Here is a 12589-nt window from a genome sequence, read left to right as displayed (position 1 = left end):
CTGAGAGTGAAGATATGGTCTAATGTAGAGAAATTCCAGAGAAATCCGGCATGTCCAGGTGTGTGTAGACCCTCTCTCTCTGCTAGAGCGCTAAGTTCTGCCTTGAGTACCGATCCATAAATCTTGGTAGAAAGTAAGCCCATGTATACCTAGAGAAGTCATCCACAATGATATGCATGTATAGAGCTCGGTTCAGTGACTCGGTACTCATAGGACCACATAAGTCAACGTAAACCAGCTTCAGTGGTTTGGAAGAACGGTGTGTAGCCTCCTTTGGGAAAGGCTGACAATGTTGCTTGCCGCGGACACATGACTGGCACACCCCTTGCTGGGTACCGACTAGATGGCAAACCATTAACCATGTTGCCCTTGTGTGCCTGCTGCAATGTAGAGAAGCTAAGGTGGCCAAAATGGGCATGCCACAAAGCCCCATCTACAGCCTGAGAAACCAAAGAAGTGAGCTTGTATAGCCCACCATCCTGCACGCTGCGAGCCAGGATAGTACCAGAAGCTCGATCTCGGATTGTCATAGAGTCAGAGTCAAACACAACTGTGGTGCCCTGCTGGGTGAGAGAACTGACTGACAAGAGGTTAAAACTTAAGTCAAGAACATAGAGAACATCTGAGAAGTACCTCTTATCTGCTCTAGTGCAGATTACAGGGATAGTCCCTATGCCTCGGACAAGAATGGTAGAACTGTCGCCGATGGTGATCCCACCCAGGCGCTCCGAGAAGTCTGAAAACCAATCACGACGATGAGTCATGTGAGAGGTCGCGCCACTGTCCATGAGCCAAGTACATGACTCAGAAGTGAAGAGAGTTGAGTCCCCCTCATAAGAGATGAAGAGCTCGTCCTTCGAATTGACGATTGCGGAGTCGGACTCCGTCTCCTTCTCCTTGTTCTTTGCATCCCGCTTCTTCTTGAAGCATACCTGCTCAAGGTGGCCTTTCTTGCCACAATATGTACACTCAGAGTCCTTGGAACTCTTAGAAGAGTCCCCTGCATCCTTCTTGTCACCCTTTTTACCTTTCTTCTTCTTTGCCTTGTTGTTGCCTTTCTTCGTAACGGCCATAGCAGAATCAACCCCCTCTGTGGAGGTGCGTGAAGATACTCTGACATTGACTTGCCTCCCGTGTAATAGGTGTAGCCTGCATGGAAGAAACAATAAAGGTAAACAAAGCATCGAACCTCGCTGGAAGCTTGGAAAGTAGAAGCATCGCCATGCTCTACTTGTAAAGCACAGAAGTGGATGGCACCGTCATTTGTACGTTGCTCATTTTTTAGGCCAATCAATATTATGAATTCCTCATTGATCGATGTACTCTCTTTGCTAGTTTTGTTTTCTTTTAGGCAAAAAAAGAGACATAGAGGGAGGGGGGCGGGCGGTGCTATTAAAGTAGACCCGGACCTTGAAAAGGATTTAGTCAAATGTTATGGACACATTCGTGGACATCGTGTGGTTGTGCTTTTTGAACTATAGTGAGGGTTATACCAAGGCCCATACAAATTAGAGATCTTAACTAAACCTCGATATTTCTTTGTTTTTGAGAATTTGTGTGAGCAACCAACCAAGCGATAAACCACCCCCCCCCCAACATCAATCTCCCTCTCACAATGACCCCGACCTAAGCAAGTGCACCTGGAGTGGCGGGTGTGCTACCACTCGAAGAAGAAACGTCCTTCGGACACTGAGATTTGGCATGACCAATGACGTGGAAGCACCGCTTCTTTTGGTATTGGGAAACGTCATCCAATAACCCCCTGAGCATTCTTTTGATCAGGAGTAAGATTAGACTTCTCCCCCCTCTTTCTTAGCCCACTTCTTACCAGAATTCTAGTTTGAGGACTTACCATCCTGCTCTTTCTTAGCTCTCAATTAGACCCACTAGCACTCGACGCAGACGAGGATGTGCCCTTGGAAGCCACTTTAGGCCTCCCATTATTTGCTTCAACTCCTGGACCTGAGCAAGACGAATGGCATCAGCCATAGTCTTAGGACTATCCAGTAAAACATCATACTGAATGTTATTATCAAGTCCAAACACAAATGCTTTGAGTCTATCTTCATCACTTTTCCGCTACTGCACACCCAACTGGCGAGGGAACTTGAGAGCTTGAAAACTTGAGAGATGTGTGGCAAGAAGCCCACTTAAGGGGTTTATATAGCTAGCCCTGAAAGCTTCTTGAGCTTTTGCTTTTGTGTTTATATATATATATATATATATATATATATATATATATATATATATATATATATGGATATATATATATATATATATATATGGATATATATATATATTGAATTTTCTAAAAAAATAAAAAATAAAACACCTTTAACCTTGGAGGGGGCTTTTAAACTTTTAAAACAAATTTAATCTTTAAAAAAAAAACAAAAGCACTGAAGGCTTCTTTTTTTTTTTTCTACTTCCCTCCGGGATTAGAGCTGCCGGTTGATGCTGCCAGTGATTGCTTTCCTGCCGGCGCCTGTGGTCGCTTAGGTGGCCTGGCCTGCGCCACCCTCACGTAGGCCTGGCCACAAGGCCGCGTGAGCCTGGGCGCCTGCCTCGCTTGGCCTGGGCGCTTGCCTGGCCTGGCCTGGGCGCCTGCGCTAGGCTGCGTAGGCCTGGCTACGTAGGCCAAGGCGCCGGCCAGGCAGCCTGCTGGCCGCCTGGGTAGGCGTGGCCACAAGCCAACGTAGGCTTGGGCGCCTGCTGGCCTGGCCTAGGCGTCTGCCCCTGGCTTCGTAGGCCAAGGCGCCTGCCGCCTAGCTTGGCAGGCCTGGCCGCCTGGCTTCGCAGCCCTAGGCGCCCGTTTGTCTGCCCGCTTGCAACGCGTCACAACCAGCAGTTCCAACACAAACGCCTCTCGTACTCTCTCTCTCTCTCTCTCTCTCTCTCTCTCTCTCTCTCTCTCTCTCTCTCTCTCTCTCTCTCTCTCTCTCTCTCTCTCGCTCTTGCCAAAAGCAACGTGCTTTTTTTTTCCCTGTTTTCTCTCTACAGTTCGTGCGACTGCACAAACATCATTCCTCTTCTTTGCAAACCGACCCTACTTAGACTACCATCTCCATCAACATGGGTTTCTTTGATGAAAAAAAAACACATACTGAATGTGAAAACAACAGTATACACAGAAAAACAGCAAGCTTTTTTGAACACATACCTTTCTTTGACCTCATCTTCTCTACCTACCGACTTGCTCGTTCACGAGGTATGCTCTGATACCACTGTCAAATCCCCACGCATCTCCTCGTGATCGTTACTGGTATGAGACTCGAATCCTACAAACAAACGAATAAACAACAAGGGGGTGCAGGCCTGACTCACCTCCCAACCATGACAGCCGTGGGCAAGCCCATAGTCTTGGCTGTCCCCACCGAGCCATTAGCTGAGTTAACTAGGTTGACGTACCAACCAATCTCCTCCTCGCGACGTCCCATACCGCCACGAAGCTACCCTCGTGGGCTCGAGATTGTTGTCGGCCTCGGCTGCATAAAGCAAGTGCACGTCTACACTAGATCCAGGCTCCAAGACCATAGAGCTCTCACAAACTCGCGAGACTCTCTATATCTCAATAACTAACCTTGGCCACCCTTTTATAGGCTCTTGGCCGGTCATCGGGCGTCCATACTTGGGTGCCCGCCCGTTAGTCTATCCCTAACTTAGCTCGTCAATCAGCCTGCCTAGCTCCAAGCTTCCCCAAACCTCGAAGCTAGTCTTGCGTGCGTGTAGCACACGGTAGATACACACTGTGCACATGACACTACTACTCTCTGTCTCTTTGTTTTGAAGTCAAGCATTCAAGTAACTCAAGTGAAAGTTCAGCATGCTATCAAAGTAGATCTAAAGTTAAAGTCTTTTGTTGCATGCTACATTGGTATCAAAGCCTTTTGGCTTTTGATATGCTTTCAGAGCTAGCAAATTTTTTTCCTAGTGTTGTTGGTTTTCAAATTCCAAAGGGATTCCCCACTCATTTTTACTCTCCTTGCGATCAAAGCAATCACTTCGACATGGGTAAGAGGTGCACCGTCAACAAGGGTTGGTTTTAGTCTTTGGGTGTCCTCTAATCGATTTCCCACACTCCGACCTTGAAGCTGGTGAAGTGAATGGTCATGAACCACAGCAGTATGGATACTCAGCAAGAACAAGAAGTTTTAACAGCTCAGGAGGTCTCTCGAGCACCTCCAGATGAGCCTCTTCCACGCATAGAAGAGGAAACCTTAGATAATGATGCGAGTTCTTGATACAAGACAGATAGTGAGAGAGAACACACACAAGAGCAAACCCTAAAAGATTGATGTAACCCTAACCATAGAGGGAAGCCATATCCACACTCACATAATGCATAATAGAAGAAGATAGAAGAAGACTACACAACCACATACTACATGTGCTGTGTTGACACACCAAATAACCCTAACTAATGTCCACACACTGTGGCTAGCTGGACGTGGCCATTTATTGCCACACACATGCTACTGTTTACCATGTCAGCACATATCATGCCTGGCTCCAGCTGTCATCGAGCTTGTAATCTTAACAGCTCCTCTCAAACTGTCACCAGCCTGGACATTTCCCAGTCTGAAAGGGGTCTGGTGGACTCCAGGATGTTTAAATATTTGGAAAGTACAAGCTTTGGGAATGGGGGATTATCCTAGAATACAAAAGACCACACTCCTAAAATTTAGGAGAGTTGCTATTTTTGGCCCGACTCCGATGGAAATTCTGTTCACGTCATTACATCTAGAATTGAGGAGATACCAAGAGTTGGCAAAGTGCCTATGACAGAATGTCTACCAGTTGGGATATTTTTAGAGATAAAGTTTATGGAAGGACCCATCTCTTAGATTGGGACATGTGGCAAGAAAGTGGACCAAAGTGAGACAAGTGGCATGACACTTGTTAGAAAGTGGATCAAAGTGAGACAAGTGGCCTCACACTTGTCACTTCAGCTATTGTGTGGCTCTCCACTTGTCATTGTAGCCTTCTCTTGCCATTTTAGCTCATGGGAGGCCCAAATCTATAAATTAGAGCCCTCTCTCTTCATTAATGGAGACTCTCTTGCTGCACACTAGCCTCTACCACCGTTACAGGCTGCCCTAATGATGGCTACTCTCTTTCTCTCTCTCTTGAAGGCTGCCCATGAAGAATACCTGAAAGAAACAGTATTTAATCATTTATTATGATTTCTAGCCATTGTACTTATCGTACCTGCTGTACCAGCCACCGTACCGGCTGTATCAGCCACCACTGTACCTGCTATACCAGCCCTTGTACTGGCTGTACCAGCTTCTGTACTTGTACCACACATTGTACCGGCTGTACCAGCTTCTGTACTTGCTGTACCTACTGTACCAGCCACCGTACCGATTGTACCAGCCACTGTACCTGCTGTACCAGCCCTTGTACTGGCTGTATCAGCTTCTGTACTTGCTGTACCACCCATTGTATCAGTTGTACCAGCTTTTATACTTGTTGTACTTGTTGTACTAGCCATCGTACCAGCTGTACCAGCCACTGTACCTACTGTACCAGCCACTGTACCGGCTGTACCAGCCATTGTACCTGCTGTACCGACTGAATGGAGAGTTGTACTTGCTGTACCCTTTCTATTGCATGAAGACCCGTGGTTTTTGGGGAAGAATCAGTACCCACACGGAGGTATATGGATTATATTGTTGGCTCGGCATTTCTACTGCCTATGTTCCGGCTTGGTTGCCTCGTGTTGGGCTGTGTTATAGCATTTGTATATGGATAACCCGGCATCTCCTACGGGGAGAGTAAGGCCCTCAAAGCTTGTACCTGATATTATTCTCCTTGGGTAATAAAATACTCCAAAGGGGGGGGTCGGCCCATTCCGGCCTCTATGCGGTGTCACGTGTGCAAGCTCCATTTTCAGCATTTTGTGGATGTTTTGTCCAGCTTTTATGTTTTATGCAAAGTGATGATGGATATGTGTTAAGGCTGTGACCATGTTTAAGTGTTTTAATATGCATTGATGGTATCAACAAGTGTGTCAAAGGCCCTAGTCCCTTGGGCACCCGCCGCAAGTTTCATTGGTATCAGAGCATAGGCTTTCTTGGAAGCGGAGGCTTCCTTCTATCAATAAGGAAGAGAAAAGATCTCAAGTGGGGACCACACTTACCATCATTGCTGTTAAGCATGGCCAACCGCTTCATAGCTTATGAAGCAAGAGCATGAGCAGTAGACAGCTTGTTGATCTAAGGATTTATGAATTCACAGAATTTTATCGTGGAAGTGTGAAGTTGGCTTTATGTGCACACGTTTAGCACTCTTTCCATATGGATATTGTGGATTATATTATCAAGCTTACAGGCAAGCTATATGGAGATATATCTCAGGATATCTTAAGGATATGGTGACGAGATATTTCTTTTGGCTTCATGACCAACCTGGCAAAGAAAAGCTAAGTGTACTTTGAGTTTGCAAAGTTGGTGCTTTGGCTATTTACTATGAAGTGTTTTTGATGTTCACTAACCCTTGTATAGCTATGCAAGGAGAAAGGTGTTGTTGTTTGCCTTGAGGTGGTTTCAGGGAAACATTGTTTATGGCTCCCTTTAATGGGATGAATTCTTTTCACCTGGACTTCTTTTCTAGGGATTTGGATCCATCCTTAGGTTTATGGATTATGTTTATGGCTCCCTTTTACTGGGATGGATTATTCTTTTTGGCTCCCTTTATTTGGGATGCATTGGACTTATGAAACTCATGATTCACATACCCTATGTAGTGTTCTCTTGTCCTACGTGCTCTCTTGAAGATTGTTTCTACCATGTGAGGGTGGAACAATAGAGAGCAGATGGAAGGGAACATGGGCACTTCAAAGGGTAGTGACAAGCACAACATACCCTGTGTAGTGTTCTCTTGTCCTACGTGCTCTCTTGAAGATTGTTTCTACCATGTGTGGGTGGAACAATAGAGAGCAGATGGAAGGGAACATGGGCACTTGAGAGGGTAGTGTGAGTTGGTGGCCGAAATGCCTACAAACTATTGGTGGCCGAAATGCCTATAAACTATGTGTAGCAGAAATGCTTATGGAACACTAGGTTATCTATGCCTGCGAGTGATTGTTTTATCTTGTTACTTGAGCCCACCTCTCATCCAAGGTGTGTGGTCAGAGTACCAACACGGAGTGCAAGTGGTAAAGTGGACATGACGAGACTTATGTCTATGCCAAGGGTCATGTGGACCGATGTCTTGTTGGCAGGAGACTTATTTTATCTCGCCCATTTACTTGGGACATGGATTATGATATCTGGACTTATGGGACTGTTTTGTCTCGCCCATTTACTTGGGACATGGATTATGATATCTGGACTTATGGGACTGATTTGCCTCGCCCATTTATCTTGGGACATGATTATGATATCTAGACTTATGGGACTGTTTTTGTCTCACCCATTTATCTTGGGACATGATTTTGATATTGGTATTATGGAGACTTATTTAGTCTCGCCCATTTCTTTGGGACATGGATTCTTTAGTTATATTGGATTTTTTAGACTCTCGTCTCGCCCAATCGATGGGACATGATTATATCTTGAATATATGGCTTGAAGCTTAAAGTTGCGGACAACTTTTAAGAAGTTGGGGAGGATGTCACCAGCGTGGACATTTCCCAGTCTGAAAGGGGTCTGGTGGACTCCAGGATGTTTAAATATTTGGAAAGTACAAGCTTTGGGAATGGGGGATTATCCTAGAATACAAAGGACCACAATCCTAAAATTTAGGAGAGTTGCTATTTTTGGCCCGACTCCGATGGAAATTCTGTTCGCGTCATTACATCTGGAATTGAGGAGATACCAAGAGCTGGCAAAGTGCCTATGACAGAATGTCTACCAGTTGGGATATTTTTAGAGATAAAGTTTATGGAAGGACCCATCTCTTAGATTGGGACATGTGGCAAGAAAGTGGACCAAAGTGAGACAAGTGGCCTGACACTTGTTAGAAAGTGGATCAAAGTGAGACAAGTGGCCTCACACTTGTCACTTCAGCTATTGTGTGGCTCTCCACTTGTCATTGTAGCCTTCTCTTGCCATTTTAGCTCACGGGAGGCCCAAATCTATAAATTGGAGCCCTCTCTTTTCATTAATGGAGGCTCTCTTGCTGCACACTAGCCTCTACCACCGTTACAGGCTGCCCTAATGATGCCCCTGTAATCATTCCCTATTTTTGAATACAAGAAAATATTATTTTTCCTTGTTTTTGTCTAGAGAGAAGAAAAATTCTAGAGAGAAGAAAAATTCTAGAGAGAGGTAATTCAATATTGAGATATTTTTGGATAAACAAATTCTCCTAATATCAAAAGTATATTTCCTTGAAATAGAAGTTCAAAATAAATTCTCTAAGGTGCATTAGGAATCAATTAAAAGCGAATTAAAAGACCTTAGCCTAAGGTAGGCACCTCCTTCACATGTGTGGGGGGGTTTTAAACTCAAAAATATTAAGATATTTTTATCTATTCTCTCTCCTGAATCAAACTAGATCAAAATGGGAGCTAAACTGGTCCAAATCTTGCGGTGTGCGGTCTGTGTGCAGCCCACCTAACACTTGGCACGCACGGGGGACTGTGCGAACCCAGAAAAGAACTGCTCTGCATTTCTCTCTCTCTTGAAGGCTGCCCATGAAGAATACCGATTGTTGGGGACTGTTTTGGAGGCTTCCATCGCGAAGAAATACTGAAGGCAAGGGTATTTAATCATTTATTATGATTTCTAGCCATTGTACTTGTTGTACTTGCTGTACCAGCCACTGTACCGGCTGTACCAGCCACTGTACATGTTGTACCAGCCCTTGTACTGGCTGTACCAGCTTCTGTACTTGTTGTACCACCCATTGTACTGCCTTTGCTTTCGCCCATCTAGAAAGGTAATCAACTGCAGTCAAGATGTAGCACTTCCCTCGGCTAGTAATAGGCCTGTACCAGCTTCTGTACTTGTTGTACCTGCTGTACCAGCCACTGTACCGGCTATACCAGCCACCACTGTACCTGCTATACCAGCCCTTGTATTGGCTGTACCAACTTCTGTACTTGCTGTAGCACCCATTGTACCGGCTGTACCAGCTTTTGTACTTGCTATATCTACTGTACCAGCCACCGTACCGGTTGTACAACCACTATACCTATTGTACCACCCACTGTACCGACTATACCAGCCATTGTACCTACTGTACCGGCTGAATGGAGAGTTGTACTTTCTGTACCCTTTCTATTGCGTGAAGACCTGTGGTTTTTGGGGAAGAATCAGTACCCACACGGAGGTATATGGATTATATTGTTGGCTCGGCATTTCTACAGCCTATGTTCCGGCTTAGTTGCCTCGTGTTGGGCTGTGTTGTTATGGCATTTGTATATGGATAAGGCATCTCCCGTGGGGAGAGTAAGTCCCTCAAAGCTTGTACATGATATTATTCTCCTTGGGTAATAAAATACTCCAAGGGGGGGTCGGCCCATTCCGGCCTCTATGCGGTGTCACGTGTGCAAGCTCCATTTTCAGCATTTGTGGATGTTTTGTCCAGCTTTTATGTTTTATGCAAAGTGATGATGGATATGTGTTAAGGCTGTGGCCATGTTTAAGTGTTTTAATATGCATTGATGGTATCAACAAGTGTGTCAAAGGCCCTAGTCCCCTCGGCACCCGCCGCGCGAGTTTCACAAACTCATGATGCACAGCCATAGATGAAGATGAGCTAATATATGCCTTCTTTCTAGGCATAACCTTTGACTACCAGTCTAGCTTTGTGCTTGTCCAAGCTTCCCTCTGCATGGTACTTGGTTTTGAAGATCCACTTTACTCCAATAACCTTTCTGTCATGCGGACAGTCAAAAAGCTCCCATGTCTTATTATTTTGAATGGCTAAAATTTCAGCCTCCATCACTTTCTTCCAGTGAGGCATTTTTAATGCCTCCTCTGCACATGATGGCTCTGGATAGTCATTAATAATAGAACTCATTAGAGCAGGGTTGACTTCAACAATACCTGATAAGCCGGCTTTACTTCTTGATGATCTTCCTCCTTTCAGGAGATCAGGATCACTGATCTTGGATTCTTTAAGAGTGGGTTTCAACCATTTGGGTGGAAGCTTATGAGAGGATTCAGGCTGAGTAGTATGAGGTTTAGTATGGGTTGAAGAATAAGGAGAGAAAGTAGAGGATTGAGAATTGGGTTCAAGAATTGTTTCGGGTTCATAGGGAATGGAGATTACTTCAAGTGAAGAAGTAGAAGAAGAAGGTGAAGGCTCAGGTGAGAGAGGAAAAGGAAAGTGAAAGCTTGAATCTTCATCATCTTCGCATGTAAAATCTTCTACAAAGAAGACATCTTGGTTGATGATGATCTCTTTCTTCTTCGCTTTGCTTGTGGAACTATAGCCCATAAATACCATCTTCTCTGACTTGAAATCAAGCTTCTTTCACTTTTAATCTAGAACATAGACTCCACGACCCAGCTCAGCTCAGCCTTGGATCACGAGTTTCTTTAGACATCAGGAGGAGACACTTCTCTCCCCCCTCCCTCGACAGCATCAGTGACTAGTCAGGGGCTCACTATCTCGAGGACCACGGAGCTCAGAGCGGTGAGGACCAGGCCCTAGACCACCAGACCCAGATTGATGTGATTCTAGCGCGACAACGGAGCGTCGTGGAGGTTGCGTCGCACTTTGTTGTAGAAGAGATGGGATCTTTCCTAGCTCCCTTCCCGATGATGGATATTCTCGACCCCCCCTGAAGGACACAAGATGCAGAGATGCATTTCATGATTGTACACCCTATAGCATGCTGGTCAATGCATCTCCCCTAGGCAGATACACAGAGTTTGTTTATAACATGGACACATTGTATTCACAGGTTTTGTCTCATAGCCCTATTGGGCCTCTAGTAGAAGTTAACACTAGTTTGGTAATTGGTGGCGTAGGACCAATGAATGCAGGCGTCATGCATTAGCGCCTTACACACCGCCTCGCGCCTGCATTCCTCGTCTGCCACCGTGGCCTCCACCTCCTGCCCCTGTTTCGCCTCTGCGTGGGCAGCCGAGCTTGGCTGCCCAAACTTGGGCGCACCTATCTCCAGCCAATTGGCGATTAGTTAGTGGACCATGCAGTTGTTCCTTCTCGCCATTCTGTAATAATAAATCAGGTTCTATTCTTGGGGGTTACTATAGACCGATTTCCAACACACCAGATCGATTTGCAGAGCGATCTCCATCCAGGTATGTTCTGCGTTTTTTTTTCTTGCTCCTCAAACTCCGTATCTTTTGTATTTTCTGATGCATGTTGTATATTCTGCATGTTGTAAACTTGTATAGATATGACGAGGTTCTGCGTTTCTGCATGCTTTCTTGAGCTTCTACATGCTGTATTGTCTTGCATGCTGTATTGTCTTGCGTTTTTGCATGTTGAAATTTTTGTTGTATTTTCTGCGTTTCTGCATGCTGTATTTTCTTGCGTTTTTTTGTTTATGCATGCTGTATTTTCTATTGCAGAAAATACAACAGAAAGAACCAAAAAAATATAAGAATCATAGCATGCTGTATTTTTTTACGTTTTTTTGCTCTCATCCTTCAGTACTCCATAGAAACTCTGCATCCTATACAGAAAATATGCAACAGGAATCATAGCATGCTGTATTTTCTATTGCAGAAAATACAACAGAAAGAACCAAAAAAATATAAGAATCATAGCATGCTGTATTTTTTACGTTTTTTTGCTCTCATCCTTCAGCACTCCATAGAAACTCTGCATCCTATATAGAAAATATGCAACAGGAATCATAGCATGCTGTATTTTCTGCGTTTTTTTGCTCTCATCCTTAAGCACTTCATAGGAACTCTGCATGTTGTATTTATAGGAATCATAGCATGTTGTATTTTCTGCGTTTTTTGGCTCTCATCCTTAAGCACTTCATAGAAACTCTACATGTTGTTATACATGTATTTCTGAGAATCATAGCATGCTGTATTTCTTACGTTTTTTTGCTCTCATCCTTAAGCACTTCATAGGAACTCTGCATGTTGTTATGCATGTTCTGTTGTTATGGCTCACCCTAACCCTCCTTGAAACACATCCAAAAAGAGATTACCTAGTGAATCGCAACTGTCTCATGAGGATCTTTTCCAATGGCCGAGCTCGTAACCTTTGAGGTCTCGAAGCTCTATAACTCCTTGAGAAGCAATTCCACTACATCTCCCGTGTGAGTGTTGACACACCGTCGCGTTGCACTACAGGTCCTCGTCCCTCCTCTCACCTTACTTCACTCACACACAATCACTAGCATGCATTAAGGAGAGAGATTAACAAGAGGATTAGCAAGAGCAAGACTCAATTATACAATGGGAGAGTATCTTTTATTATGAGAGAAATTCACTTATATACATGGCCATAAGTGTTCACACTCACTTAAACTATGGCCGACCGAGCACTTTAGGCTTATAAGAGGCCTAATGCTATTACAATGACTACTCTCATAACATATCCATGAAGTATATCACTTAGGACTTCATCCTAACTTGCTACCACACGCTCTTGAAGCGGGAATCGCCATAAATACTCCGTCACACCATTATGGGTGCTCGTCCAA

At 44.6% G+C, this 12589-nt stretch overlaps 1 protein-coding gene across 7 annotated transcripts in view; it reads right to left on the bottom strand.

Annotated features, from left to right (window-relative positions):
* Positions 1-10513, bottom strand: part of LOC147618254 (uncharacterized) — a 44189-nt gene extending 33676 nt beyond the window's left edge. For 4 of the 7 annotated variants that reach the window (XM_086774690.1, XM_086774691.1, XM_086774696.1 and 1 more), the window contains exon 1: positions 9999-10513. Coding sequence is in view for 1 of the 7 variants with exons in the window: in XM_086774695.1 (XP_086630821.1) it covers positions 634-1184 (551 nt within the window). In the remaining 6 variants the exon portion in view is untranslated. Of the gene's footprint in view, positions 1-633; positions 1246-9998 lie in introns of those variants that run through there. The other 3 variants (XM_086774695.1, XM_086774697.1, XM_086774694.1) reach the window with 3 other exon arrangements.
* Between the last annotated feature and the right edge of the window lie 2076 nt (positions 10514-12589).

The sequence above is a fragment of the Cibotium barometz genome, chromosome 35 (assembly GCF_041138505.1).
Source record: "Cibotium barometz isolate CiBa-2024 chromosome 35, ASM4113850v1, whole genome shotgun sequence".
NCBI lineage: Eukaryota > Viridiplantae > Streptophyta > Polypodiopsida > Cyatheales > Cibotiaceae > Cibotium > Cibotium barometz.
The sequence above is the reverse complement of the archived record's forward strand: the minus strand, read 5'-3'. Positions and strand labels throughout refer to the sequence as shown.